This window comes from Ammospiza caudacuta, chromosome 3, assembly GCF_027887145.1.
Source record: "Ammospiza caudacuta isolate bAmmCau1 chromosome 3, bAmmCau1.pri, whole genome shotgun sequence".
In the NCBI taxonomy this organism is placed as follows: domain Eukaryota; kingdom Metazoa; phylum Chordata; class Aves; order Passeriformes; family Passerellidae; genus Ammospiza; species Ammospiza caudacuta.
Genome location: NC_080595.1, coordinates 53,371,748 through 53,399,171, shown reverse-complemented (window position 1 = coordinate 53,399,171; position 27,424 = coordinate 53,371,748). Strand labels below are relative to the sequence as shown.

The following is a 27,424-nucleotide window of genomic DNA, read 5'->3' as shown; positions in this document are numbered from 1 at the left end:
GGGAGCGGCGTGCTTCCAGGCTGACGAGCCCGTGAGGAACACGACGTGACTCCACTTCCTCGAGAGCTTCCACTCGGGACGCGGCCGGAACGCGGAGCACGGGGGCGGAAAGGTTATTTGTGCCGGAGGCGGGGCCGGAGGAGGTGCCCGTTGCTGGGGCCGCCCCAGCCCGCGCTGCCAGTGGCTCCGCAGCTGTCGCTCGGCTGGAGCTGGGGCGCCGGAGAGCGATCCCACAAGTGGTTTCTCCTGGCGGCCGAGGAATTTCGTCCAAGGAGAGAAGCGGCCGGAGCAAGAGCGAGGTGTCGGGGGCGGCAGGAGAAGGAGGCCGGGCTGCCGGGGGTCGGCGCGCCGGGTAGTCCCTGCAGGTGCGGAGGAGAAGGGAGCGGCGCGTCATGGTGCCGGTGGCGGGCACGGAGGGAGGCTGTGCTTGTCTCCCTGTCTCCGGCAACCTTCGCTAGCGCCCGAGTGGGAATCCCTCGCTTCAGCCCGGTCGTCTCTCCCCTCCAGCAGCTCAGCGGGACCGCTCCGGGGCGGGCGGCGCAGTATGGCATCCGCCTAACCCCGGCCAGCGCAACAGAGCCCGGGGCTGCTCTTTCACCGCCGGAATGAACGACAGCAGCGAGGGGACCGTCAGCCTGCCGGTGCCCGGCCCGCCCGGCGGCGGGACGCCCTGCGAGGAGGTGCTGGGCAGGAGAGCGCCCGGGGCCGACACGGGCGCCCGCAGCCTCCCGCCCGACTTGGCTGCGCCGCCGCCCGCCGCTCTCTGGGCTGAGGACGCCGCCGCCCCCGCCGCCTGCCCGAGCACCGCGGCGCGGGCCAAGGGTGGCGGCCGGCGGACCGCGGTCACCTACGTGATCAACGAGGCGAGCCAGGGGCCGCTGCTGGCGGCGGAGAGCGGCGCCCTGCAGAGCCTGCGGGAGGCGTGCGAGGCGGTGGGGGCCGCGCTGGAGACCCTGCACTTCGGCAAGCTGGACTTCGGCGAGACGGCGGTGCTGGACCGCTTCTACAACGCAGGTGAGAAGGGCTGCCCGGCCGGGGCTGGCCATCGCCGCCGCGGGACAGGCTCGGCCGGGGCTCCCGTCACCGCCCCGGGTTCACCGCGGGGCGGCGGGAGCAGCTCCGGCCGCTATCTCCTCCGGGGGCCGAGCCCCGGTGCCCCGCGGCCCCCGGCTGCAGCGACACCCCCGGGGTGGTCACAGAGGGTACGTGGGGTGACAAAAGTGTGCCAGAACCCGCTCTTGTCCGCCGCGCTAATGAAGAAGAAACTCTTAGGTCAGCAAGCGTACTGTGAATCAGTGCTGGTGGCTGCTAGCGGCGGGCTAAACGCTCCCTGGCTGCTTTCTCTCGGTTTCCTAACAGAGTGCAAGGATGCAAATTTGTACTAGTACGATGAGTGCGGGCTGAAACAGACAGGAGCTGCGAGGCCGTGGGAGCTTTGAAAAGCAGATTTGACACCAGACGCGTAGGGACAATTTCTCAATGCTGACGCGGCATCTGGGAAGCTCCATGTGTTTGTGGTTGAAAGTTTGTGCTTTTGATATTGATTTCATATAATGCATCATAATACATATGATGGATGCGTTTGAACAAAAAGCTTCACACGCCGGTCGGGTTAGTTGGCAAGAGTACCCAGGCTGCATCCTCTCACTCCAGTTTGCCAGCTCCATGGCAATAAAATGACAGCACCTTTATTTGAAGGTGGCCTGAGGCTCTGTGTTATGATTTACATGGCCCCGTTTGTAAAAGTAATAACTAAAACTTTTCCGTATCTACTTATCTTACCGACAGATGTGTGGTGTGAATGTAGAATAAAAAATACCCCTGCTTGCTAGATTTTCAAAGACTTCATACACCTAAGGTTATAGTACTGAATTAATTACTTTTTGCTTAAAAAAAAATCAGAAGCAGGCAATTGACCTGGCTTGCAATTTTAAGCTTATTGTGTGAAGCAACTTTGGTGTATATGAAATACATGCTAAAAAGAAGCATTTAACAAGTTTTTTGTCAGATACTGTAGTTTCCTCTTTTCCTGGGGAGGGGTGAAGAAAAAGGGAAAGAAAAACAAACAAAAACCTCCTGGCAGTATTGTAACCATTTCTCACAAAAACTCTTCATGCGTATGCCTGTCACCTCTTTGAAACTTTGCAAACTTTGCCTCATGGACTGCTGCTTTCAGTCCAGTGAGGTGGGCGATTCTTAAGCATGCACTTACAGCTTATTCCTTTTGCCCTATGCAGAGCCATTTCCTTAAAAGTAACAATTCTCAGAAGTCAGAGGAGCTGTCCTCATAGGTGGAAATAGGAAGGCCATAGAGTTTCATTATAGCCTTTATATTCTCTGCATTCAGCTCAGAGAGATTTCAAGCACCCTGACATCTCTTCATTCCAGGGCAGGTGAAACCTGAGAGTCTCATGGTACTGTTGTGGAAGCTGTTGCATAGTGAGGCTCAAGAAGTTGAATTATCTGTGATGTTTTTGTGCCTCTGACATTGGTTAATTTTTTGACTCCGAGCTGTTCAGTAGGCGGGGTCTTGATAGTTCATGGACGCTTTTCTTGTGATGGGAGATTTGACTTGAAGTGGGCCCCTTTTAATTCTGGCAGTAGGCGGCTGGCTTACAGTGCTACATAACTGCATGCTTATGTAATATAATTCGCTTATTTCAATGGCTTTTCATCAAACTGTAAATGTGAAAACACTACTTTATCTTTTGTCCTGTTTGGCTGGAATTTGATGGAACTGTTGCAAACCAGAAAAAGTACTTTGGCATTCTGCTTTAATAGTGAAGTCCATAAACATGTAAAGAACTAGGAGAGTTGATCACCTCCAGTGCCTGGACTGAAGAGAGCTAGATGTAGAAGTTTGCTCCACATATACTCTGAATCATCTGAGCTGACCACTGATAAACCAGCTGCAATCTGAAAAACTGTGTTATGCTGCTGATCTTAGGTCTAGAGGGATCTGTGGATTTTCATACTTGTTTTTTTTTTATCTCTGCTGCAATTTCTACACTCTTTCTATTTTTAGGAATTAATTGTTCTCCAGTAGCTTTAGAATAGTGAGAAAATCTCTCTCAGATTTGGAACAGCATTAAAGAGTAGAAGCTGTGTAGTAGAAGAATGCAAATGGGGAACAGCATAGGAAACAAAACTGAAACAGCCTTGGAGGGTGTAGCTTTTGCACAGATTTTTTTTTCACCTGCTTTCACATGGTCGGAGGAGAGAGCATTTGTAAGTGACCTCAACTCCTTCTCTCTTACCCTTCTTGTCCTCTTTTGCTGTGTGCTTTCCGTGATCAAAGGTGACGTTGGTAATAATAATTATGAATATCTGCACAGTATGTTATTAAAAAAAAAAAGTGTATTAAAATAGCACAGCATGAGTAAATATGAAGTAAAATTTCAGCAGTGAAAGTGCTTTCAAATTACGTGATAGTTGAGTGGTCATATTCAGGGTATGAAGTCCTCCTGGATCCATGCTAAAGGTCAGCTAAGTTGCAAGAGTAAGGAATGATGTGATTTCATGAAGTTTTGGAAAATCAAGCTTGTAACTGTGTTTATATGAAACAAAACAAAACATTAAACCTTTCAACTCCTGTAATGCATGTAAATTAACTGTGATTTACGAGGACAGACCTACAGTACAACCTACCTGTACATCATTATGGCTCCCCTTTTTAATGTCACATTTTTTGCTTTGTATAACACAGTCTGACGTCTTGGTGGTTTCTGATGGATGTTTGCTTCATGCCTTTCACTGCTTCAGAAAGGACTTGAAGGAGTATTAACTAAAATATCTTAGATGAAAATACTCATCATCCGCTCTAAATGTAGATTAGCCTACTAATAATCTCCTGCCAGCTTCAGTCAACTATGGCCCTTAAGTGCTGAGACATAATTAGCAGTGCATATTTAGTGAGTAGGTGTCAGCTATGTATAATTGAACCATGCATGCACCAAATATTAAGTGAGCCTAGTCTAGCATTTTTGATTGCATGGCTTAAATTCCACTTGATTTCAGCAAAAAAAATAAAAATTGTTTCTTAAAAAGCAAATGTCAAATGAGTCCTGGAAACTGCTGTATGTATATGGATTTAATCAGCTGTCTTAAGAGCTCTTTTCCTTTGTAAAGAGGATGGCTAGAGTTTGGTTGCTTTTTTCTTTTTTTTTTTTGTCTCCAGTAATTTTAAGCTGGTGCAGGTGAATTAGAGGTATCTCCTAAATTCTAAATTTAATTTCTAAACACTTCAGGAACATTGTAAGAGTTGAGCAATTAAAGATATGTCAAAATGTATCTGAGACACTATTCTACAGTGCAGTAGATTGTCATGGTATTTTAAAAGTCACTGAAGCTCTTGGTATTTGTAATTAAATGATATTTCCTCTAAATTTTAATTACTAGATCTGCATATCCTGTTGGTTTTTCTTTAATTGCTCAGTTTCTTTTGGAAACAGCCATAAATGGATGTAAAGTACTTAGAGATTGTTTGGCTTAGGTAAGCATTCTTGGTTTTGGTAATTGAAATTAGAATTATTTTTTTTCTGAGGAGATCTTTACATAGTCACTTTGTATTACATAAGTGACTCAAGGACTAGCTGAACAGAGTGTTTGAGTAGAGCAAAATAGGTAAAAGTATGGAAAAAGGAAAAAAGGTCTCATGAATTCAGTAGTCTGAATGAAGTCAGCTCTTCATGGGAGGGAGATGCTCTAAGTCAAGGTAATTTCTTCACAAATGTTTTTAGAATCAGACAGGGATGTGTATGGTAGTTTGCTAGATGCAAAACATTGTGCATTCTGACTTTTAGATACGGTCTCAGAGGGACTGGTGAAATATGGGATCATACAGTTACTGAGGAGGATATGAGTTTTCTAATCTTTGCAATCACTGGTTTTAGGTCGGTTCTCAAGATAAACAGCTTGCCTGATGTGCTTTTCATATAAAACTCTCTTTCTAACTTTAACCTTGTCTTATAATGGGGAATTTCAATTTCATTAGCTTCTTATGCTCAAGTTTCATCCATCAATGGTCCTTAGGATAGATAGCATTTTCTACTAACACTGTTGTGTGAGTCTATTGAGATAATTCTTCAGAACAGCAATGATCAACTAAAATACAGTTCATCAAATAAGAGATGATAAAATAGGTCTAATATCTTATCTTTATTTATGGAATTCAGCATTATTGCTTTCAGAAATCATGCAGGCTTGAGCTTGAGATTGGCATGTTGGCTTACTGGGCTTAGAAACATAGTGTGCAACATTCTTGGGAATTGATATAAAAAATGACAAAAAGTTCAGGAACGAGTACAGTCACTGTGTGAAGGTGAACATTACTTCAAAGATGTTCTACACCTAAGTTGTTTCTGCAGATTCTACAGAACATTTGCGGATTGTGCATTTAGAAACATTTACAGGCGCACAGAAATGTAGTAAAGCAATACCAGGGCTCAACAGCATTCTTGTGGTTTCTTCCTCTAAATATGATAAATTCTAGAATGCTATTTTTTTTCGAGTGGGATTTATGCCTTTATAGAAGTTTCCTGAAGTTTGTTATTGTGGCACCCTAACACAGACTTCCCTCTTAAACCCAAAGAGGGTCATATTCTATTCAAAACTAATGTTCTCGATTCTAGAGGTTGATGTAAATATTTTCTGTGGTAAAAAGCAGAATGTATTCTACCATTTTAGCTGTTTGTAGGAGCAAAAAAGTCACTAGCAGAGACAGTAATCAGAACTTTTGTTCTATTCCACATTATCTCTCAGAACAAGTAGGTGTTTTCACCACCTTTTTCTTGGTGCCTCCCGTTTCATATTTTTTCATTTCACTGACAGAGTTTTGTTAGACACTTGAAATACTGCACATACTTTCTGTGATTATGCAGCACTTACATTCATATCTTATTTTACTTCTTTTTGACACCCTGCCCCCCTTCTCCATCATTCCCCAGGTGCTGCTGTAACCCCACTACTGTTTCTAAAGCATCATGACTGGAGAATCAAGTGATAGCTCTTATTAGTGTAGCAGGTGATGCAATATTCTTGTCCAATTTCAGAGTCCAGGACAACTACTAAAAAAATAAAAAGAAGCTTAGTCCCATTGTCGGTGGAAACCATGTTGGAAAATTCTGTGTTTCAGCAGCAATGATGCAAGTGATGAGTTGGAGCAAGAGATGCCAAGTTAATAATGGTATGCAGACTTGAGCTGATGGCTGCCTTGAGAGTATGACCATAATCACACCAGGGATGCAAAATATTATGAGTACAGAATCTTTGTGTCAGAATGCAAAGCACATATTGTAATGTTTAGGTGGGATGGGTTTTAAAGATCCTTTTGATTCTGCATATTGAGTCCAGATTCTCTTAGAAAGCAGCATTAGAAACAAACTAAATGCATGGCATATCTTCAACACAGAAGAGTATTTAATTCCAAAGCACCTGAATGTCATCTACATCTACAACCAAAAATATGAGTCTGGAAAAAAGTCTGTAATCCTGATACAAAATTTGTGTGTTCATAGTGCTAGTGGAGAACTTCTGAATTTATGAAGAAATTATGGGATTTGAAACAACATATTCACAAATATTTCCATTGCTGGACCAGCTGTACATTTTTATAACCAAATTCCCATATTGGTGCTGTATTGCACGACTCTCATCAGGCTGCTTGTCAATAGGTGACTGGAAAACCAATATTCCCCTAGTTTCTGTCTGAAGCAGGAGGAGCACAGCAGATACACCCACTCCATGTATGTGGGCTGTGAGACCTGAGTTCTCTTTCAGACCCTGTCACTGGCCTGTCACAGCAATTTGTAGCTCTGCTGTGCAGAAGGAACTTCCTCAGGCCTCTCCCACAGCTGAGAGGCTTATGCAGCATGTGCCTTGGGTGTGCATAAATACATAAATAACATTAAGGGTATGCTCCTGATGGGTTTATTTACTCAAGTATTATCAGTGAGACAGCTGACTAGAGATTCCATGTGAAGGCTTTTGTTGGATTATTTAGAAGTTACTGGAAGTTACTAGAAGTTAGTTAGAAATACTTCATGGTATTTGAAGTGGTGGGAGGAAAGCAGGTTACGAAATTATTAGGGCCCTTAAAATACTTTAAAGATGTAAAACTCATGAGGCATCTGTATGAGCAGACATCATCTAAGTTTATTCCCCATTGGAGAAAATGCTGACTGGAACTAGATGAATGCTTTTTGAGTAATGCAGAAGAAAGCTTGTGACTGATTTTTCTGCAGTTTGCATTTCTGTAGGTCTGAAGAGGATGTGTCATAAAGAAATTACTCTTGAATTTGCTGCAGTCATGATAATAATTTGGCTTCTCTTTTTAGTAGCTTTCCAAAGTAAAGAAGCACAATGCAAAAAGCTGTAAATGTAGCAAGTGACAACAGCTGAAACAAGCTGTGTTAAAGCCTAAAGGTTCAAGTGAAAATTAGAAAAGACCTTGTATACATGTTTTAGCAACATTGTCCTCAGTAAATTTCACTGTTTGGTATGTCTTAAAAAGAATTAAGTTAAACAAGGGAAAACTTCAGTTTTATGGCAGTTTTTCTTTTGTCTCTGTTTAGAACAGCTGAGTTTTGAGTGTATTCTGTGGTGCTGATAATTTAAAATTTGTTTCTCTGTCTCCTCAGTACCTTTGGGACAGTCTGTATTTGGAATTGTTGTACTTGCGTGCATAGGTAACCTGCAAGTTTATTTGTAAGTTATACCCAAAGGAATTATAAAACTTCAGTGGCTCTATAGTGACAGGGATTTTGCAAGTCTGTGTTTAATAAAATGAAAGTTATTGCTGGGATTCACATCTGTTATTGTGGGCTCCCTGCTTTAGTTTGTCCCCAAACATCCGCTGTCCACAGTAGTCTGCTCCTGCTTTTTCGGTCTGGCTTCCCTGGGGGTTGATACTCAGCAGAACAGACACACTCAAAGTGCAGCAGTTTTTAGAATGAGATAAACATCTGTGCAGTCAGCAAAGTCATCTCATACCCCAGAACATGTGTGTGTGTGACAGATGACAGAAGAATCTGTTTTGACAATTGGGGGATTTTCTGGTAATTACTGGTGGGTAGATTTCTGTAAGAAGTTTGTAATTGTTTGTGTTCCAAGAGAACATGAACCTCAGGCTGAGCTTGACATACCAGCACAGCCTGCTTTTTTGGTTTATATTACTTTTTTCCTCTGAGACCAAATTTATGCCTAGAGTGATGCAGATATAATATTTCAGTTATGAAAAGCTGCTGATCAACTATTAACAACAGCATGCCAGAGTTGAATTCTCTTCTAAATCGTGTCTGCCTTTATTAATAAACATTTGGATGAGTTTGGATGCAGCATGGGGCTTAAAGATTTCCCACAGTCTGAATCATTTGAAGCCAGTGGGAATCAGTGCTCTTTCAAATCCCACAAGAAATGTGTGTTTTGATTTAAGAGCTAGACACCCCTGTAAAAAATTGGCTCTGCATTTCTCCCTTACTGTAATAAAGTAAATGAATTGCTCTGGGACTTGCTTGCTGATTGTGTCAGTGGGTGTCTCTTGCAGGGAGTGCACTCTGGGTGAGTAAGCAGCTGGTGCTTTCAGTGGTGAAGACAGTTTTTCAGTGATATCTTCACAGAAGAGTTATCTGCACTTCTTGCAGAATTTATCTGGTTTTCTTCCCCTTCACATACAGTTTTAATGCTGGTTTCATTACAGGCTTATTAGGGACCTATAAACTGAGACCTGCAGTCTTTGAACTGTGAAGATGCAGGTTAAACTCCTGGCAGAAGTCTATTCTGCAGTGTTCACAAGTCACCTGACTGTAGCGCAGGAAGCCCTGGATGTGACCAAGGCAGACTCAATGATATACCAGAAGTCAATGAGCAGTTGTACCACTGTAGGAATTAATTTATGGTTCTGAAGTGGGCCCCCTCCTGCTTGGGATAAATTTATTCAGTTATCTTGATACAGTAGCCAAGTACTTCATTTAACTCCACCATAGAGGCACACCCAAAAGATTAAATGCTCCCACTTCCACTGCTCCACCTTCAATATGATTTTTGCAGCTACACATACTTTTTAAAGCATGACAATACTGGTTTTTTTTCTGTAGAAGAATTTATCTGAAGGGAAACACACTAGAAGTATGCCATAATTTTGGTTTTTATTGGTTTATTATTGCCTTTCAGTACAATATCTCAGATAAGGTTTCTTGACCTTCCTCCAGGAACCTTCTAGCTGATTTGAGTGAAAATGGATTGACTTTAACCTGAGTGTATGCATGCTGAGTACTGGTTATGTTTTCAAAAATGTAGCATGATAATGAAACCAGGATTTTGGTTGTGTGCTGCATCCAGTCTTCACTCACTCCTTGCAGCTCTTGCCAGCAATGGAAGTGACATGTGGCGTCTGTGGAGAAGGGGAGAAGCCATTTGCCTCTTGAATGTAACCTTGTCTTCCAGATCAGAGTTGGAAATGAGAGGTTTTTGCCAGGCAGTTGGTGTGAACAACAGAGGATCCCTCCAAATCTCCTTGGGAGTGGAATTTTGTCAGTTCTAACATTGTCATCATTCCTGGGTTAAGTGCAGTTGCAAAAGGCTCAGTGACACCACGCTGACCACTTTCACAAGAAGTGATTGTTACATGTGTAAAAAAAGCTGAAGTTCTGTGTATTTATGTTCTGTTTCCCTGAGATCAGTTTCAATTTTTGTTTTCTGCAGAGCTGAACTTTACTGTTACTTCATATGAAAATAAATATACTTCCTTTGATACTTGAAGTCCTTCAATATATAATTTCTTACAAGGGTTTTCAGTGACCTTGCAAATCATTCAAGTTGCTGTCACAAACTATTTTCTTTTGCTTATTATGTTGAAACTTATTTTGGGAGGTAAAGTTTCCTGATGAACTCATTCAATATTTGTATATTATTTACATTTCAAGACTGTGATGACTCTAATTTCCAAAACTATTTTTATGATTGCATGTTAATTAGAAGAGGAACAGAATTTCTTAAAGACTTTTTTTTTTTTGTTTTGTTTTGGTTTTTTTTTTTTTTTTTTTTTTTATACTGTGCTTGGTTGTTCTAGTTTCCTTTTACTTCTCTCAGGGTTTTTATTATTTTGGGAATTTTCCTGATTTATTAGCCAGAAGTAACAGCTCTGTGTATAGTGAATGTGGCACATATGAAGCATGGCAGACATTGCAGGACAAGCCAGAAAAAAAGTGGCTCTTCCAAAATAATATAGCTGTACAGCTATATTATTATATAATATGACACTAATGCTATTAACTTTGAGGAAATGCTGGGGTCTTGCAGCAGTGCCCAGTTCTGGTTTGTTCTTGAGGGATTATGGTATTTCCTAACCCTACATCAGAGTGAACAGAGGTGTTTTTTTTCCTTCTTCTACTTGCTGCCACAGGCCAAGGGCAGCATGTGTGTACCCTGACTCACAACAACCATAGAAGGCTTCCAATAGTGAAGGCTGAACTTCCCATGGCAGTGCTGAGTTCAGGTCTGTAGCTGGAGAGAGTACTTCATCAGCCCCTCAGCATGAGGAAGGAAGCCCTTTGGCATCAGGTAGAGCTGGGGACTCACAGTGGATGCTTGGTTCTGAACAAGCCTCTCAGGCTGGAGCCTTTCAGGCTGGAGCCTCTGTGGGCAGCACTGTCCAGAGCTGAGACTGTGATGGAGCCCAGCCCAGCTGTGCTAGCAGCTTTTTGCTGGACCAGTCTCAGGGTGTATTGCAGAATGCTCTGTTTGTGGGAGAGAAGTGTCTCAGGCTGGATTTAACAGCCACTTCAAGAGCTTGTATTAAAGACTTACTTAAATATGCTGATTTGATTGAGGCTTAATAACAACGGAAGATAGTGGAGGTCATTAAGTGTGAAGTGGATTTAACATGGTTTAAAAACATGGTTTAATTTGGGTGCATTTCCCAATTCTGAGGTACATGGAGAAAGTCTTAAAAGTCTGTGTTCTAAAAGCATTCCACAAATGAAACAAGAAAATGAGGATTCTTGCCACTAATTCTGGTCCAGAAACCATGATCTCCCTTTTCCAGCTGATGCGAGAAGGCCAAAATGCAATAAGAGCACTGGGAAAATGGACTGAACTAAAGCAAGAACTTTTGCAGCAAGCCCTGCCAAATGGGTGTGAACTGGAAAATTTCCAGTCCATTTTGTTGCTTAACTGCTTGCATTTTGGTCTCTGTTCTGCAGCATCCCAGAAGTGTCTCTGCTTTGAGTGATCACTGTGTTGACAACCTGATACTTGTCTCTGTATCCTCTCTGTTTAAGTACTTTAATAATAGCTTTAGTTGAAAAATTTCCTGGTAGGCAAACCTTACCAAACCTTAGTGAATTTCAGCTGATGCTGTGGCTGGTTGTAAACTGGCAGATACTTGTCTTCAATATTTAGTTCAGTTTGTAAGAAATTATATATTCCTTATCTATTATGAATTGAAGATATTGATTCACAGACACAGACCTGGGGTTGTTCAACATGGACAAGACTTCAGGGAGACCTCATTGCAGCCCTTCAGTACCTTAAGGGGGCTTATAAAAAGGAGGGAGAGGAGCTTTTTATATGGGCAGATGGTGACAGGAAAAGGGGGAATGGTTTTAGACTGAAAGGTTAAACTGGTTTTCAAACTGAAAGAGGGTAGGTTTAGAGCAGATGTTAAGAAGAAATTCTTTACTCAGCAGGTGGCAAAGCACTAGAAAGGATTGCCCAAAGGTTGGGGATGCCCCATCCCTGGAAGTGTTCAAGGCTGCTTTGGATGGCCCTGAACAACCTCATCTAGTGAGTGGCACCCTGCCCAAGGCAGGGGAGTTAGAATTGGGTGAACTTTGATGTCCCTTCCAACCCAAGCCATTCTATGATTTTGTGATTTAGAGCTATTGCCATAGTAATGTCAAGTACTGTCTCAGATTTCTAACATTGAAAGTTGACGTGGCACATTTTCAAATAACCTTAATGCCAATAAATAAATACAAGCCAGTTGACAGTTACTGCAATATGCATATTAATATTAGAAAAGATAATTACTCTCCTGCTAAGAGTATAGTGCTGCCTCATTCTAGTTGCAGTGCTAAGTAGGGTAAGACAATCATAAAATCCATTTTTCTGTGCACTTACTCTCATTAAGTAGAACTGCTGGAATAGCTGAGTATATTGTGTCCTTTGAGATGCAGTCCCACGGCAGCTTAAGTGGAGAAGAAAATGGTCTAACACACTTCTCCCTGGTGCTTTCAGTGTTCAGGGAATGGCATGATGAGGTAGGTCACAGAGCTGGCCTGATTGCCAACTCACTCCTTTACTTCCTTCTGGTTAGCTTTTTGTTGAGTAAGTTCTGTGAGCTGTGCATGCATTCCAGAGGACAGACCAAAAGCGGGACTGCAGACACCTGTGTTGAGATTGTCTAAAGGTGTGGTTTCGTGTTATTCTTGATCTTGTCTCCTTGTGGGTTGCCTCATATCCTTTCCTCTTCCGGTCAGGGTGGCTGAGGAATGTATTTCATGCTGTTGTGCCAGCTGTTTGTGCTCTCAGTCTGATGTTTTTCAGATACTTTCAGTTTACAGGAGTGTTTGAACACATTCTCTGAGTTTTGCTGTGTATTACAACAAAACTTGATGACTTCTCATAATCTGAAAGTTCAAAGATTCTGCCACCTGAATTGAAATTTTGACTACATCTTTGCTAGCAAATGAGTATTTGTGGTGTGGTGTCCCACTCTTAAGGAGAGCACCCAAGATCCATAGGTACTCATGGTCGAAAGGAATGACAAAAGTCAGAGGGTCTGCAAAAGCTTATGAAATTTCATTAGGTTATATACTTGCCATGAAAATTGGTATTTTAGCCCATTGTTTCCCAGTATAAGCAACAGTAGGGGGTTTTGAATAAAGGGGCGGAGTGAAAAGGAAGAGAGAAAGATGGGTTAAAGAGGGTGAAAGAGCAAAAAAGGAAGAGAGATCAGCAGTCCTGGCTCCAGTGTTTATCCAGATGGTGCATGGCCGAGGTCCTGGGATGCACATGCACTTGGGCTTTGTGGGGGTACCTTTTTATAGATGTTTTCTTGCCCTGTAGATGAGTGTCTCACTTTCTATGCAAATTACTTATCATACTCAGTCCATTCTTTTAGACCTTTCTGGAAATGGGTCAGAGGGCTTTGGAGATCTTTGGTGGTCTTGGTCCCCCCTATAGTCCATGCCCACTTCTTGACCTGATTCACACGCTGCACCGTGTTGTGCTTATCTCCAGGAGCCAGAACAAGGATGCTTGTCCCGGAAAAGTGCTGCCCTACCTCTATATGGCCCCCTTCTCCAGGCACATCCTGTTCTTTCTCACAACAATCCTTGGTTGGCTCCACAGGTATCCAGCTATTGGTGTTTGGAGACACACACATTAGTCCCCTTATCTTCTAGGCTTCTACACATGGATAGCAGAGTCCAGCAGCCTTTACTGTTAAGCTGTTATCACTTCTGGCATGCTTTTGGGCTGTGCCAATGAGTAGAGCCTCAGTAGCAGTGACCTGTCTGAAGGGAGCTAGGAGGCTGGGAGAATTTAAGACTGATGTAAACTGTTCCAAGCCACTCAGTCCTGATGCAGAGGTGGGACCTGGGACATGTTTAATTGGTGACCATGGCTATACTGGTTTCCTAGTTTAGGTGTAACGAGTGTGCTTCTTTGAAGCTTTGGTTTAGAGCTGAGGAAGTGCAGTTGCAGTGCCCTATCTGTTCAGGAAGATGGGTTAAAGATACCGCATTTGTGAATGCACAGTTCCAGCAGCTACCTTAGCTTCCAAATTCACAGTCTTTCTTGAGGCCCTTAAATTGAATGAAGGGCAGCGTGCAGCTATTGCAAGTCTCAGGCCTCAATGGTCACTCAGCAAATAACCTGCTAATACATGCTCTTGGTTGAATAAGAATCTTTCAGATCCACCATATAGAACTGGATTGCAAGCATAACATTCGTGCATCTTTTCCAGCGTAGATCATCAGTTTGTTTCTGCAGTAAATGTACGAAATGTCATGACTGAATATGATGTAAAAAAATTCACTTTCCATCTTAATACATTTGATTTTTGTAGTCAAAAACTGATAACTCAGAGAACACATCTCAGTTTTTTTTTTTAATAAAAAATGTAATATTTTCAGTTATTAAGTTCTGCTTAAATGTAACTGCCCTGTAGTTATATTGAAAAGCCTTCAGTGTGGCAAATGAAGAAGGCTGACTGCAAAAGAAACAAATTAAATTTCAGGAGCTTAATTTTTGGCTTATGCTGTTGTAAATTACTCGGTCTATGCTGGTAAACTTGTTTCCTAGAGTTTGTGGTTTAATTTGCTGGCCTTTATATCCAGGTATTTTTGGAACAATCTCTGTAAAAAGTCGTTACTCTGCTAAAAATTGAATGTGTGAGTAGGTGGTGGCTGTTGTCACCCTTTTTTCTTCAGTGTCTCAAGTGTTTCTTCATCCTAAATATTTATTTTTCTCTTCTATAGAAAATAAAGAGCCTGAAGCATGAGAATTTAAATGTTTATATGATACAAATGCAAACTGAGCTACCAGTTTCCTGGTAGCAAACTGAGCAACAGGTTTCCTACCAGTTGTATGGGTTATTTCGTTTGTATAAAGCTGAATATCTGTTTAGATGGAAGTTATTCAGATTTACATCTGTGTAGCTTTCTTGTTCACATCAATATTGCTGTAGGAAAAAAAAAGAATTCTGTTTTTAGCATAAATTACTGTTATCTTTACCATTTCAGCACTGCAGGTTGAATGGAGGCTGAAGACGTTGTTGAATATTGCAGTGAGATTATGTATACTGAGTTGTTTTAGTTAATTGGTACTAGAACACTTGGAACACTAACTGAATCCAGAAGTCACTTGGAATGAAAACATTTTTACCTGTACATGGAGTACAGAAAAAAATAGATTAGATTAGATAAGGCAAATCACCCGTTTCATATGCAAATGGTAATTCTTGCCACTTTGGCTTAATTAACCTATGCCAGTCATCAAACTTTCTTTTGCTCCACTGATTTAGGCACTTGGAATTGATGAATTCGTAAAGTTCTTCTAGTATCTTTTCCTTGGTTCAGTTGTGGGCTAGCTAGCATAAGGTTTTGCTGTCTACTGTGATTTAAAAAATACAGGTAATGGATTCATTTGTAGACTATTTTCTCAAGTAAAATGTTTGCTTGTGTTTCTGTTTTGTAGTCCTTGTTCTTACTCAAAAATAAGATGCAATGCAAGACACTTAAAACCTCTTTGCAGTGCTAATTCTGCTTCTGCTGCTGATACAGTATATACTTTTTTTTCTGTACCTGGAGTTCAGCATTGTCCTAGCTTGGTGAATGTCCATATATAAATACTTCAGAATTAAATTCATTTTTTACAATGCTCCAAGTGCTTTATCTTGAAGTCTTTTATCTTGCTTCTGCCAGCTCTGGTGCTGGCCGTTCCCCTTCATGGGTAATGTACTTAAGGATTTCATCCATAGGGGCTAAAGCACTTTATGCAGGGAACAGATAGCCATCTCATCCTTTTAAGGAGGATGAAACCAAAAGGATGGAGAGTAAATGGCTTGCCTGAGGTTTGGCAGTAGACTGTAGCTAAAGGTGAGGAGAAGAACTCAGCTTTCCTGAGTTTGTGAGCTGCTGGCTAGATCAGATGCACTGCTGTTATGATCACTGGTGATTTAGATACGACTCATTTCTGTTAAGAAGACAAGAACCTCCATGATGGTTAACATAAAATCTGAGATTTGAAACACTCTTACGCAGTGGTTGGATATTAAATTGTACTGCAGTAATTCTAAATTAGTGCCATAGCCATATAAAAGTTGGTTTTGGTACTTGAATCATATGCAGAGATGGGCTGCCTTTGGAAGTAATGTTTGAGCATCTTGTATTAATAGAGTGACAAGCCACAATAATCCAAGGCTGTTCTTTTTGCTGTAAAACTGAATTGAATGAGAACGGAATCATAGCTATCACAGGCCACCTGGAGTTACCATTGACAAAGCCAAACTCTTATCAGATCTGTTTAATCTCGTTTTGCAACAATTAGCAGCAATCATGTCAAGCGTTAAAGAATTTAACTCAGATGAGTCATATCCGTTTTCTGTTGGGGGATGCAATAGTGCTGATACTCGTGAGGCTGGGCAGTCTGTGCTGCCTTAGAGGCAGATGGTGGTGGTGTGAGCAGTCATATTTGCTGTATTAATTTGCAAATTAGTAGTTGCTTCTCAGGAATTTTGAGTGTGATTTTTCCAGTAACTAAAATACCAAGTTACTACTTGTGCACACGTGTGATTATTTTGGTAGAAAACTAATGTGGGAGGTTTTGGCCTCCTTAATAAGAATAGTTTTGTCTCCCCTTTCTTTATTGATACTTTCACTGTTACTCTGACAGTCTTGAAAGGCGAGGGAAATTCTGTGATCTGTGTTCCAGTAAGCTAAAGCAAAAAATCACAGCTCAAATTGTGAAATTAATTTCAGGCTTGGTCTGTGCAAAAGGGAGATGAGCTTAAGCTAAATAAAGCAGGCTGGATGGATCTGTGTCTGTCTGAACTTTTATCCTAGACTTGTGTAATTGCTGTCCTTGGGAACTGGTGAGAGATGAAGTTTTCCGAAGGACAGCCCTTCTGCCCTTTCTTGTACTTGGCAACAATACTGTAATCTTGTAACTTGTATGTCTGCAACTGTAGACAAGGCTGCAACTTTGCTTCTTTCTGCTGGAGATAAACTCCTCGTCCTTGTTACCTTCTAACAGGGTCCTTTACATTTTTATAAGTATTTGAGGCTTTTGTGTTACAGGGCAAGATTGCCCAAATCTGTACTGTGGAGTGCTTTGCAAAGCAGGACATTGATTCCAGCTCTGTCTTTTGTGAATTGTTGCAGTAGAAGAAAATTATCGTGCCATGTGCTGTGTTAGTGACATGTGTCTAGCTTGATGGAGGGTTGCTTTTTTTAATTTCTGAATTCTGCAAACCATAGTCTCATCTTTAAGACTTTATTTTCTGTGTGAAGTTGATACTTTTTCTGCAGTGTTTTTGGTGGAGCCCAGAGGATCTTTCAAGCTAGGTTTAATCAGGTGTGTTTTGTTTACGCTGTACTTCACCTGTGTTGACTGAAGTAAATTGATTTGTGTGGTTGAGTGCTGTGTGTGGGTTTTTCCCTGCTAAATTGCAAGGGAGGCTGCGTGCAAATGTCGTACTTGTGACTTACAGATCACTGAGGTCTGACCAAGCCCTGTGAAGGTTGTCCTACCTGCTTTCAAATCATGTTTGACTTGAGAAGCCTTAGTAGTAGTGTTACGTGGGAAAAGCAGCTTAACTGTAATTCTTCAGCTTGCTTTGTTGAAAGAAAGTGGTGGTATTTTCTTTTTTTGTTTTGTTTTTTAAAGGAGGGGCTGGAAATAGATAAGGTATATGGGGTATGGAAGTAGATACTGATGTCTTTATGTTTTTTCAAGGATTTCTTTGAAATAGAACATAAGTAGACCTGTAAGGTGCAGATGAGTAGGAAAAGACATAATATTTTGAATTGAAACAACAAATATTTAGGACATTGCAAATAGACAATAGATAATAATAAATTCATATGCTAGCAATGATAAATTCATTGCTGTGCTCATAGGGAAGGAACATCCATTGCGACCCAGAAATCTGTGAGCAAGGAAACAATTGATAAACTAATGCTTATACAGGTTTATTCTGGGAAATATTGGTCAGTGTAGTCACTAGACCAATTTTAAAATCAAATGAATAGACAGAGACACAAAACAACTAAATGCTGCATGGTCTGCTTATTTTTTAATCTATTAGGGTGTGTAACAGAGGTTAGAGCTGTTGTGAACAAATTACTAAAAACCTCATAGGAGTAATAAATCAACTTGTCAGCAGTCACAAGGAAAGAAAGAAAGAAAGGAAAAACTATAAGAGATGTTTGCTGTATAAATGTGATGTGCTATATCTTTACCACGTGCATCATCACATTTGAAAAACTGAATTTGGGTCTTGGTGGAAGACACAGACAAGGGAAAAAACAGATTATCAGATTCATTCATGGAATTGTTTCCATACAGATGGAGACTGACTAGATTGTTTTTCTTCTGAAAAGATCCTAAGTGAAAGGTGGTGTAATCTAAATTCAGGAATGGAAAGGGAAGATTTATTACGGAGTAATCACTAATTGTTAATTTTTGACTTTCTAATTCTTATCTGTAAGCAGCTTCATAAGAAGCTAAAAGAAGCAATTTTCCGTACAAGGACATTGTTAAATAGTCTTCAAAAGGACTAACATTCCTGAGGGATGGGTTTGCTAAGACCTGCTATATACTGTGTACATGTGAAATGACTTGGAAACTCTTCAGACTGTTGAATTTCCAGATGTTTTAGAATGTACCATGAGGTTTTGCAGTTGTTTTTTCTTTTCCTTTTTGCCAAGACTTGTGAACTTTTTAAGAGATAGTGGTGTTTCTTATCAGAAAATATGGCATGTGAAATTCCAAATCCTTTAGGCAGTTAGTTTTGTCAAAAACATCAGACACAACAGTGTCCAATCTCTACAAGCTAGAGATTTTTGTGGTGGGGGTGATGAGAACCAGGAGTGGTGGGCATATTTTTTGATTATTATGAAATTTGGGGTCTAAAATTCTCAAGTGCTGTATTATTTTTGAAAAATATGAGTTTTTTTTAGAATTGAAGTATTTCCATGACCAAATAAAGACATTTAACAAATGTGTTTGTTTACATCTCTTAGAAAAATTGTACTTCCAAATTTTCAGAGGTTTAGGAAGATTCCTTTTTTTTACAGACATTCTAGATGCTGTTCATCATAATCTTGATGTGCTTGTGTTTATTTTTCAGTCTGTACTTGCTGCTCATGAATCTTTTAAGTTCAAACCATTTTTTGTATCACTGGATTGGAAAACATTAACTCTCATTACTTGAAAATAATGTTATAAGAAATATTTGTGCATCTTTGTATTAGAAACACTTCCAGAGTCTTTTCAGTAGCTTAATGGGTGTGGCTCTTGCCTTCTTGAGAAGGGTCTGCAGTCTGTCTTAGACATTTAGCTCCTCTTGGTGCAGGCCACATTTCTGCTAGAACCTATGTAAAAATGAGCAAGCTTCTCAACAAGAAATTGACACGATTAGCTACAAAAAGGAAGAGCTTTCAGATGGCATAAAGACATCCTAAGGAAAACTCCTTCCAGAGAATGTGTGCTGTTTATGAACAGAAATTTTAAAGTAATCTACATCAGGTGGCATTGCTAAGAAGCTGAAGAAATGTAATGATGCCCATTGGAAGGAGAACTTCAGTTTGGATGAGTAAACAAGTTAAAATTGTGTAAAAAGGCATGTAAGCCTTAGTAAGGCAGTTTCCAAAAGAGTTTGAGTAATACTTGCTGAGGACTACTATTTTTTTGGTGCATGACTTCTGACTTTATTTGATGTCGGCAGCATTGTAGTGGGAGATTATATTGGTATTACATTAGGGCAAATGGGTTAAAAATATAAATGAAGAGCACATCACGGGTAAAATCTGGCAGCAGGGAGGAGTTGAAATGGGTTTTTTGTAGAAGGAAATCACACTCTTCTGATGAGCCTGTACTTAAGGGTAATCCATTTAAGACAGTATATTGAAATGTCAAAAAGCTTTTGATGGCATACTTTACCAAATACTCTTAAAGGGACAAAATATCTGGAGATGACATCCTTATAACCCTTAAGTGGATTCTTAAAGGAAAGGAACAGAAGACAAGTTTTGCAATGAAGCAAGGTTGCCTGTAGAAAAACAGGCTGTTAAAAGGATTGTTCTGTACCTTCTTGTTTTGAATTGGATTTTTCAGAAGTTTCACAGTTGATCTGAAAATGTCTTTCTGGTGCAGGCTTGTCAAAACTTTAGAGAATAGGCAGTAAAGAATTGCAGAAGGTTTTATGGTACCAGGGAAATGAACAACTAAAGGACAGCTGAAGTTCAGTGATAGTGGATGCAAAGTATCATACATGAAGAAAAGCAGCTCTAATTGTTCATATAATACTGAGCACTAAATTACTCATTGATATTCAGCTTTCTAGGTAGCTCAACATTTTACTCTAAATGTGTGTGGATTATTTTAAAAAGCTCGGTCTTTACTTGCACTGTTCTTACCATCTCTGCCACATTGCCTGCTGGCTTCTGGCACAGAAGAAATACTGAGTTAAACAGGGTTTTGACCTGATCCCTCCAGATGCTGCAATGAAACCCAGACTTAGTTTTTGAAGCTTGGAGGTGAATCTGCCTAGACATTTTTGTCACAGTGAGCTGAGCAAAGAAACCAAATATAGAACTGTGTTATAAGTGAAAATAGTTAGATTTTAGGGGGAAAAAAACCCAAGTGGGAAGACTTCTTAGGTGGAGAAACTTGAGGTCATTAAGTCAGAAATAAACAGAGCAGGAAAGACAGAAATAAGAACTTTTAATCAGGTTTTTCTCCTGCCCGTCCTGTCCTTGAGGATTGTTGTTTCTTTCCTTGGCTTTAATGTTCTCTGCAACTTTTGAGCTGTAGCAAACTCTACATTTCACACAGACTTTTGGAAAACTTTCCACCACCCATGAGACCTGGCTGTTTGGTTTTCATAGGACCCTCTTTTCGTCTCTGAACTTTTCTGTTGGCACACCTGTGCTCTTGCAAGTTCTTTCTTCTTGGGTAGGCTCAATCACTTCTCCAGAGAATAAATAACCACTCTTTCATCTTGCTTCTCCGAGACCCCTAACATGGGAACATAAACCAAAATAATCACACAAATACCATCACATCCTCTCTCTCTATCTCTCTATTATCTCCCTATCTCTTTGCCTGCTTAAGATCCAGGCCAAGGGGGTTTGGTTTTTTGAAAAAAAATTGCAATGATGAAGATCTTCTGAACAAAACTTCTCAGTGTAGAAGTACTGGTTTACTATGGTCTGCCTTGTTTTCATTGACTGCTTCTGCTGTTGTGTCTGTGGATTGCTTAAATAGCATTTGGTACAGATCCTTACTCTAGCTCTGTAATGTGCTCCAGCCTTCAGCTGAGCTTCAGTAGTTACCCCATTGTGATCTGAGTATTTTTTCTGATGCAAAGTTCAGAGTTAAGGTGGTCTTTAGTATTTGGTGTTATTGGTACTAGGGGGCCTGTTTCACTAGGGTTGATACAGATGCAGTGAATCTGAACATATTGAAGTTATTTTTGAATAAATGGCTCTTTGTCTGCTTGTCATCTTTTATTCTTGCCTGATCCTGAGTTCCTCCCACATGCATTAAGCTGAGAGTGGTTTTTCTGAATTGTTGGGGGTTGGAATCATGTGATAACATTATAATCCTCTTTTGGGCCAGGAGAGAGTGTATTTTTTGAAACTCAAGCTTTCTTCTGTTTTCTTTTTCTTTATCAGAAAGCCTTTCTATATTGTTTCAGTTGTCTTCAGATCATTGACACAGTAATTTAGGTTTTGATGTGTAGTTTGATGTGTTAATTCCTACACAACCCTTTATTGTTTGTCATCTCTATCCTTCTGTCTCATTTCTTTTCTAACAGCTGTTATAACTTTCTTTTTGTTACCAGTTCATTTCCAGCTTCTGCTGTTTTATTTTGGTAATTGACTTCAGCTTATCTCTCATCAGTTTTTGATTACAGAAGCAAGAGGTTCTTTTCCCTTCACATCTTTGAAGCATAGTGCAGACAAAAAGGTCAGAGTTTCACTTGGAGGATCTTGGTCTTGAATGCTGTTGCTGAAACAAGAAAAGTAACTTGTTTTTCTCACCTCCTTGCTTGGTTGGTTCTACTTGGTGAAGTATTACATTTGATTTTGTGAGAATGATCTGAGCCAGTTAGCTACAAAAGTTGGCAGGAATTAATTTGCACAAGTGTTACTAAGGAGCACCTCGATGTATTGGGACAGGGTGCAAGTTTTGTAATGCTCCCGTGTGACAGCAGGTCACTGCCAATCAGTTAAACGTTTGGGGTGGTTCTCCAGGACATTTGGGTTTGTAGATTATGAACTTGCTTGTGATTTGTGGTTTAAATTTATACAGGGACATCTTATATTTGCTCTTGCACATTGTCCGTCCTTAAGTAGTTCTTCTCTCTTACCTTAACTAGAAAGAAATCAACAATTATTAATTATTTAAAAGGAGGAAAGATTGCTTTTACATGAGTAGCTAGTTTGTTGTTTTTTTTTTTTTTTTTTTTTTAGTAATGAACAGACTCCTAGAGATGTAAATTGAGTCGTATACTCAATTTAGAGTCTGTCTGTACGGCTATAGATGCCTAATGTTATGAGGTAGACTGTGTATGTGTTTTTTTATTTCTTTTCTGTGTTGTTCCTTAAGGAACTCTTCTTCTTGTGATGTTATATATGGGATTCTTAACAAGTGGATGTTGCATCCATGTCTGTATGGAAGATTAAAATTTACCTACCCCCTGGAACAATATGTGACTCTCAAGCAGGACTAAGGAGGTATTCAGTTGCATCCTTGCAGATGTTGTGATGTCTGGTGCCTTCTTTATATAGCACCTAGTGATTGTGTGGGTGGAAAGCGAGATCATCTAAGTGACCCAGGAGTCAGCTGATCCTGCACACTCACCCCACCCCTCCAAGCAAACAGAGAGACTGAGTTGTCTCACTGGGTATTGACCACACTAAATCTGATACAAATGTGGAAGAGAGTCAGAACCACCCCCAACAGTAAAAGCTGTTTATTGAGTTTATCTGAAGTGAAATCATACCTTTTTGCTTATAAGTCTAGGTGTAGGAGTGCACTTTGAAATTCAAGAGCAGCTCAACTCAGTTTAGCTATTCAAGGAACAGTGGGCTCTTAATACCAGCATGAGGACAAAATGGTACTGTTGTATCCAAAGGTAACTTGGTGCTTTTTGGGCAAGTACTAAGTGCTTTAATTATTTCTAGCTCAACTTTGTTATGCTATGTGTTATGGAGCATCTGGAGAGGGACCACCCACCAGACAGCTGGATTTGTGTTGTATCTTCTGGGAATTTGTGCTCATAAACTCCCTTTTGGGTAGGTTGCAGGACAGGCTCTGATCTGTACTTCATTGATGGTGGATCTCTGCTTCCATTGCATAAAAATGAGACTGCTCAAGACAGGATTACTTCTTGAGACAGTAAGATAAGATTCCTAAGTCATAATGCATTTCACCAGATAAGAACTAGCTCAGGTCCATCACTTGTTTTTGTCTTGATGCTCTTAAGCCTACTTTGTGCATAAATTCAAGCCTCTACAAATACCATCCTTTTCCTCTAGTATATGGCATACTTAACTTGCCTGTGCCATCATCACCTGCTTTTCCTTTCCCATATTCAAGCCTCAGACACCCTTACAAAGTGGTGGGGGTTTTTTTGTTTGTTTGTTTGTTTGTTTGTTTTTTGGGTTTTTTTGTTAGCCTCTCCCAACAGACTGGCTTGGCTGGACTGATTTCCTGGGAGGTTGGCCATTCACCTGTGTTTGGGTATTCTCACCTCAGTGGCTCCCATCAATTGTTTCCAGTCTTGGAGCCATATGAGACACTCTTGACAGGAAATGTCTGTTTCCAGTGCTGTTGACAAGTCAGTGGCACTGTGGTTTCCACGGCTGAAACAGAAATACCAATCTGTACTGACGCGTTGGGATTGCCAAAGCAGATTTCCTACCTCGTGCAGGCAGTCTCTGGTAAACAGGAAAATATCTATGCCAAACACAGAGAGTCATACAGAAGTTGAAGTAGATAAGTATATTCCTTGCTTATTTCTAAAAGTTTGCCCAATAGTAAGTGTCACCATGTCATCATTCTAAGGCTGAATGGAGAGCTACTACTGGAGTGTGAAATAAGTTTGGTATTCACACTTGCTCTGAAATAAATTTTGCCCTCCTTTCTTTTCTTCTATATCTCTGTCAGAATGATATCTTACTCTTTTAGCCCTCAAGTGGAAAAGAACACAAAATCCTGGTCACAGAAGTTGCCGTTATCATCTTTCCTTTTCCCCTGATTAATTGTGGGACAGTGAATGTAAGGTAATGGTCATGCGTTTAGTACCAATTAATCAGAAGATAATAGCAAACATAAACATTCATTGGTTGTATAGCTGCTTTGTTTGTATTCACTGCTTCTCCTGGCAGCACTGTGGCAAGCGGGTAGTATCAAAAAGCAGGGTGTATGTGTGAGATATCTCAGAGCACTTACTTAAACATTCTTCTTTGCCCTGTTACATTTAAAACAATGAGTAGGAGATGAACTTTGACCACTGCATTTCATTTATCACTGTCTTGGTGACTAAAGGCATGGCTAATAGCCAAGAGCAAAGGGCTCTGTATCCACTAATGGACGCTTTCCCTTTTTTCGCCATCTTAATGCGCATACTCTTGAGTTTTTACCATTTCTTAAGACAAGTTAATTAGCAGAGATTTTACGTGTAAGTTTCTCAGCCTTTGCACAGATATCTTAAAGCGAACGAAGTGGATTTATATCACAGTTAGGAATGATGGTAAGATAGTTTTAATCTATGCCAAACTTCACAGAGATGTGTACTGCTACGTTGCTTCTCAGGTAAAAGAGGTTAAGTAGGTTACCTCCAATTCCAACTCATGAATCTGATTTTCCAGAGTAGTAAGAAGCCAGTTACTACTGCAGTGATACTTTGTTCTCTTGGATGCATGATAGCATGTTTCAAGCTGTTGTTGGTGTAGATGTTAGTTAGCCTAATAACAGGCTAGGTTGTGATTGCGCAGTAGCTGGCGTGTCTGCAGCTCAGTGTGTGGTTACTCAGCTAATGTGTACGCAGGCAGCTTCATTAGAGGCAGTTTGGCTGCTGTCAGCAGGCAGACAGAGCTCGGGGTGATTTAGGGCATGGACACTGAACTGCCTGCTGCTGGGTTTATGCTGGTTTTGGTGCCTAGGCCAGAGTGAATGAAGCTCTGATCTTATGTTTGTGATGCACTTGTCTTATCTATTTAGGCATGCCAGCTGTTAAGGAGATGGGAGAGAAGGTTGTAATTAGACTTTATTGTTCATAAACTATCAGGAGACGATAATTTACTGCAAGACCTATTGTAAGACTTTCTAGCTGTAATGTTGAAAATTACTAGAAAAGGTAAGGACTGTTCTATACCCGTTTTCTTTAGTTTCAGTGATCTGTCACCAGATTGACTTTCATGAGATGGAGTAAATTTTATCCCTTACTTTGGTCTTGGGCACAAAATTAAATTTCACATTCTTGCAGCCAGTGAGGTTGCAAAACTTGCAGTTCTTGCACTTTTTTGTCTTTTCTCCTGTTTTATGCAGCGTGCTTCCACACCCACCCTACTCATTAGTCTGCTGGAGCCTGAACAGACTTTGTTTGCTGCAACATGGAAGGTGTGCAAGAGAATTTGAAGTGAATTTATGTCAGTGAATTGATGTTCCTGGTCTTTAGCGTGCTTCATTCTGAGGTCCTAGGTGTTGAGAGAGCTCAACTCTGATTCCTGTGCTTGATCAGGCTTTTCTTTGCCTTGAAACTCAAACCACAGATGTTTTGGTAAGGGGGTAGTTCCAGTGTGGAGCTGATTCCTCCACTTTTGTTGAAATACCATTTTGCCACTTATGAAATTGTGTTCTCCAGTGAATAGAAAACTTGTCCTCTATGGCATCAGAATGTTCAATTGATTTCATCTGGGGGAAATGAGAGTGAGAACCTGATAAAGAGGATCATTGCAGTTTATGTATTGATGACCAAACAGTTCTTTTGGGCTTAGCTAAATCCTGGCTCTTTGTAACTAATGAGAATATTGATATATATATATGTACTTTTAATTAGATTTGTCTTGAAAACCATCAGTCTTGCTCATCTTTGCTAAACTTCTAATCATATTTTTATGTAACTGAATATAGTGTTTGGCTGTTTTGTAATGCACTTGATGGTACATTTCAGGTGCTTTATAGAAACCATTACCACCATTACTACTCCTGTTTCTGTGGTGGGTTTTTTATCTTTTTGTTTTTTCCTCCCAAATCAGTTACATAATATTTGACTTCTGTCAAGTAAATTGATCCCTCCTTTGCTCAGAGGAGTTTCTCTCCTGATGTTGGGAAAGATGATAGTCAGAAAGAGGTCTGTCAGAAGAGCTGGTTTAGGATATATGTTTTTTATCTGGATAGACATCTGATCTCAAAAGTGCATATACCTTTTCTGGCTTGCTGGAATTGCAGGTAAGATTTGGGTTGTTCCCCTTGGAAATTGCAATACCAGCCCTGAGGCCTAACCTGAACTTGGAGAAATCTGATCTCTTTGTCATGAGTGACATCTACATTGTAAATGAATTGCTAGAATGAGCTGGAAAACTTCACAAAAGATGGACCTATTCTAAGGAAGACACTGCTTTGTCTATCAAGTGAGATTATCCAGAAGGATTTCACAGAAGTCTTGACATATCTTTTCTTCTTTAGTTACATTAAAAAATACTGGCATAAACTCTTTTGTGATGCTTGTAACTCAGTGTCAGTCATACAGATGTTTCTTTACTCATGGTTCTTCCCTTATCTGTGTAAGTAACTCAAGGTTTTTGTATGGTTTGGGTATTAAATTAAATTTAATTTCATTTTAATTTATTTTAATTTGTTTTATTTTATTATTACTGTGGTAGGGATGGTACAGGACCCAAGAATGTTTCCTACAGTGTGGTCCTGTGTCAGACTCTGATCAATGTATTTGGCCAGCTTGACAGTAATATATTTATATACATGCTTTTTTTTTTTTGAGTTTCTCCTTCCTTCTTCATGATCTTAGGAACTTGCCATTTTAACTTTGGATTTCTCAAGCGTTTTTTGTAATTTAGCTTTGATCAGGCTCCATCTAAAGTAATATTTTTCTTTTAATCTTAGTTTTGCAACTCTAGTGAGAGCACATGATCTTGCAAGATTGCAGAATGAAGTCATGGCACCTTGCGCAAGTTTTCCTCCTGCTTGGCACTAACAGATATGTACCATAGATTTGGAGTTGCTCAAGATTAGACTTCTATGTGAGTAAGAGAGGGTAAAAATATAACTTGTATTATGGCAAGTTTCAGAAGAAAATAAACAGACTGTAATCTCACCCAAAATATAGCAGAGGTATTGTCATTTTTGTTTGGCTTTTGTGATGTTTCAGCTTCCTAAAATTAATGAAAGTGAGTGTATGTTTAGTCTTAGTAGTGCACTCGTTTTTTTGCTTCAATAAAATTTGATGGCATCCATACTGCAAATATTTATGTGGAATTCGACAGAGGGAGATGCTTAGAACACAAGTTATGAATCTTTTAGAAAACATAGTTTAATATTAGATTTTTAAGTGTGAAAAAATATATTTTTTATACCATATTAGTCTCCTTTCTTTTAATTTTGTGTCTTGAAAAGCCAAGGCAAATGTTCACTCTTTCCCCTGTATGTATCTGTCCTTCCTTCAGGCTTT

General features: G+C 40.2%; 1 protein-coding gene across 1 annotated transcript in view; it reads left to right on the top strand.

Annotated features, from left to right (window-relative positions):
- The first annotated feature begins 237 nt into the window (after positions 1–237).
- Positions 238–27,424, top strand: part of MAP3K5 (mitogen-activated protein kinase kinase kinase 5) — a 97,952-nt gene continuing 70,765 nt past the window's right edge. Inside the window, exon 1 of the mRNA XM_058800748.1 lies at positions 238–1,014. Coding sequence (XP_058656731.1) covers positions 606–1,014 — 409 coding nt within the window. The 5' untranslated portion in view covers positions 238–605. The remainder of the gene's footprint in view (positions 1,015–27,424) is intronic.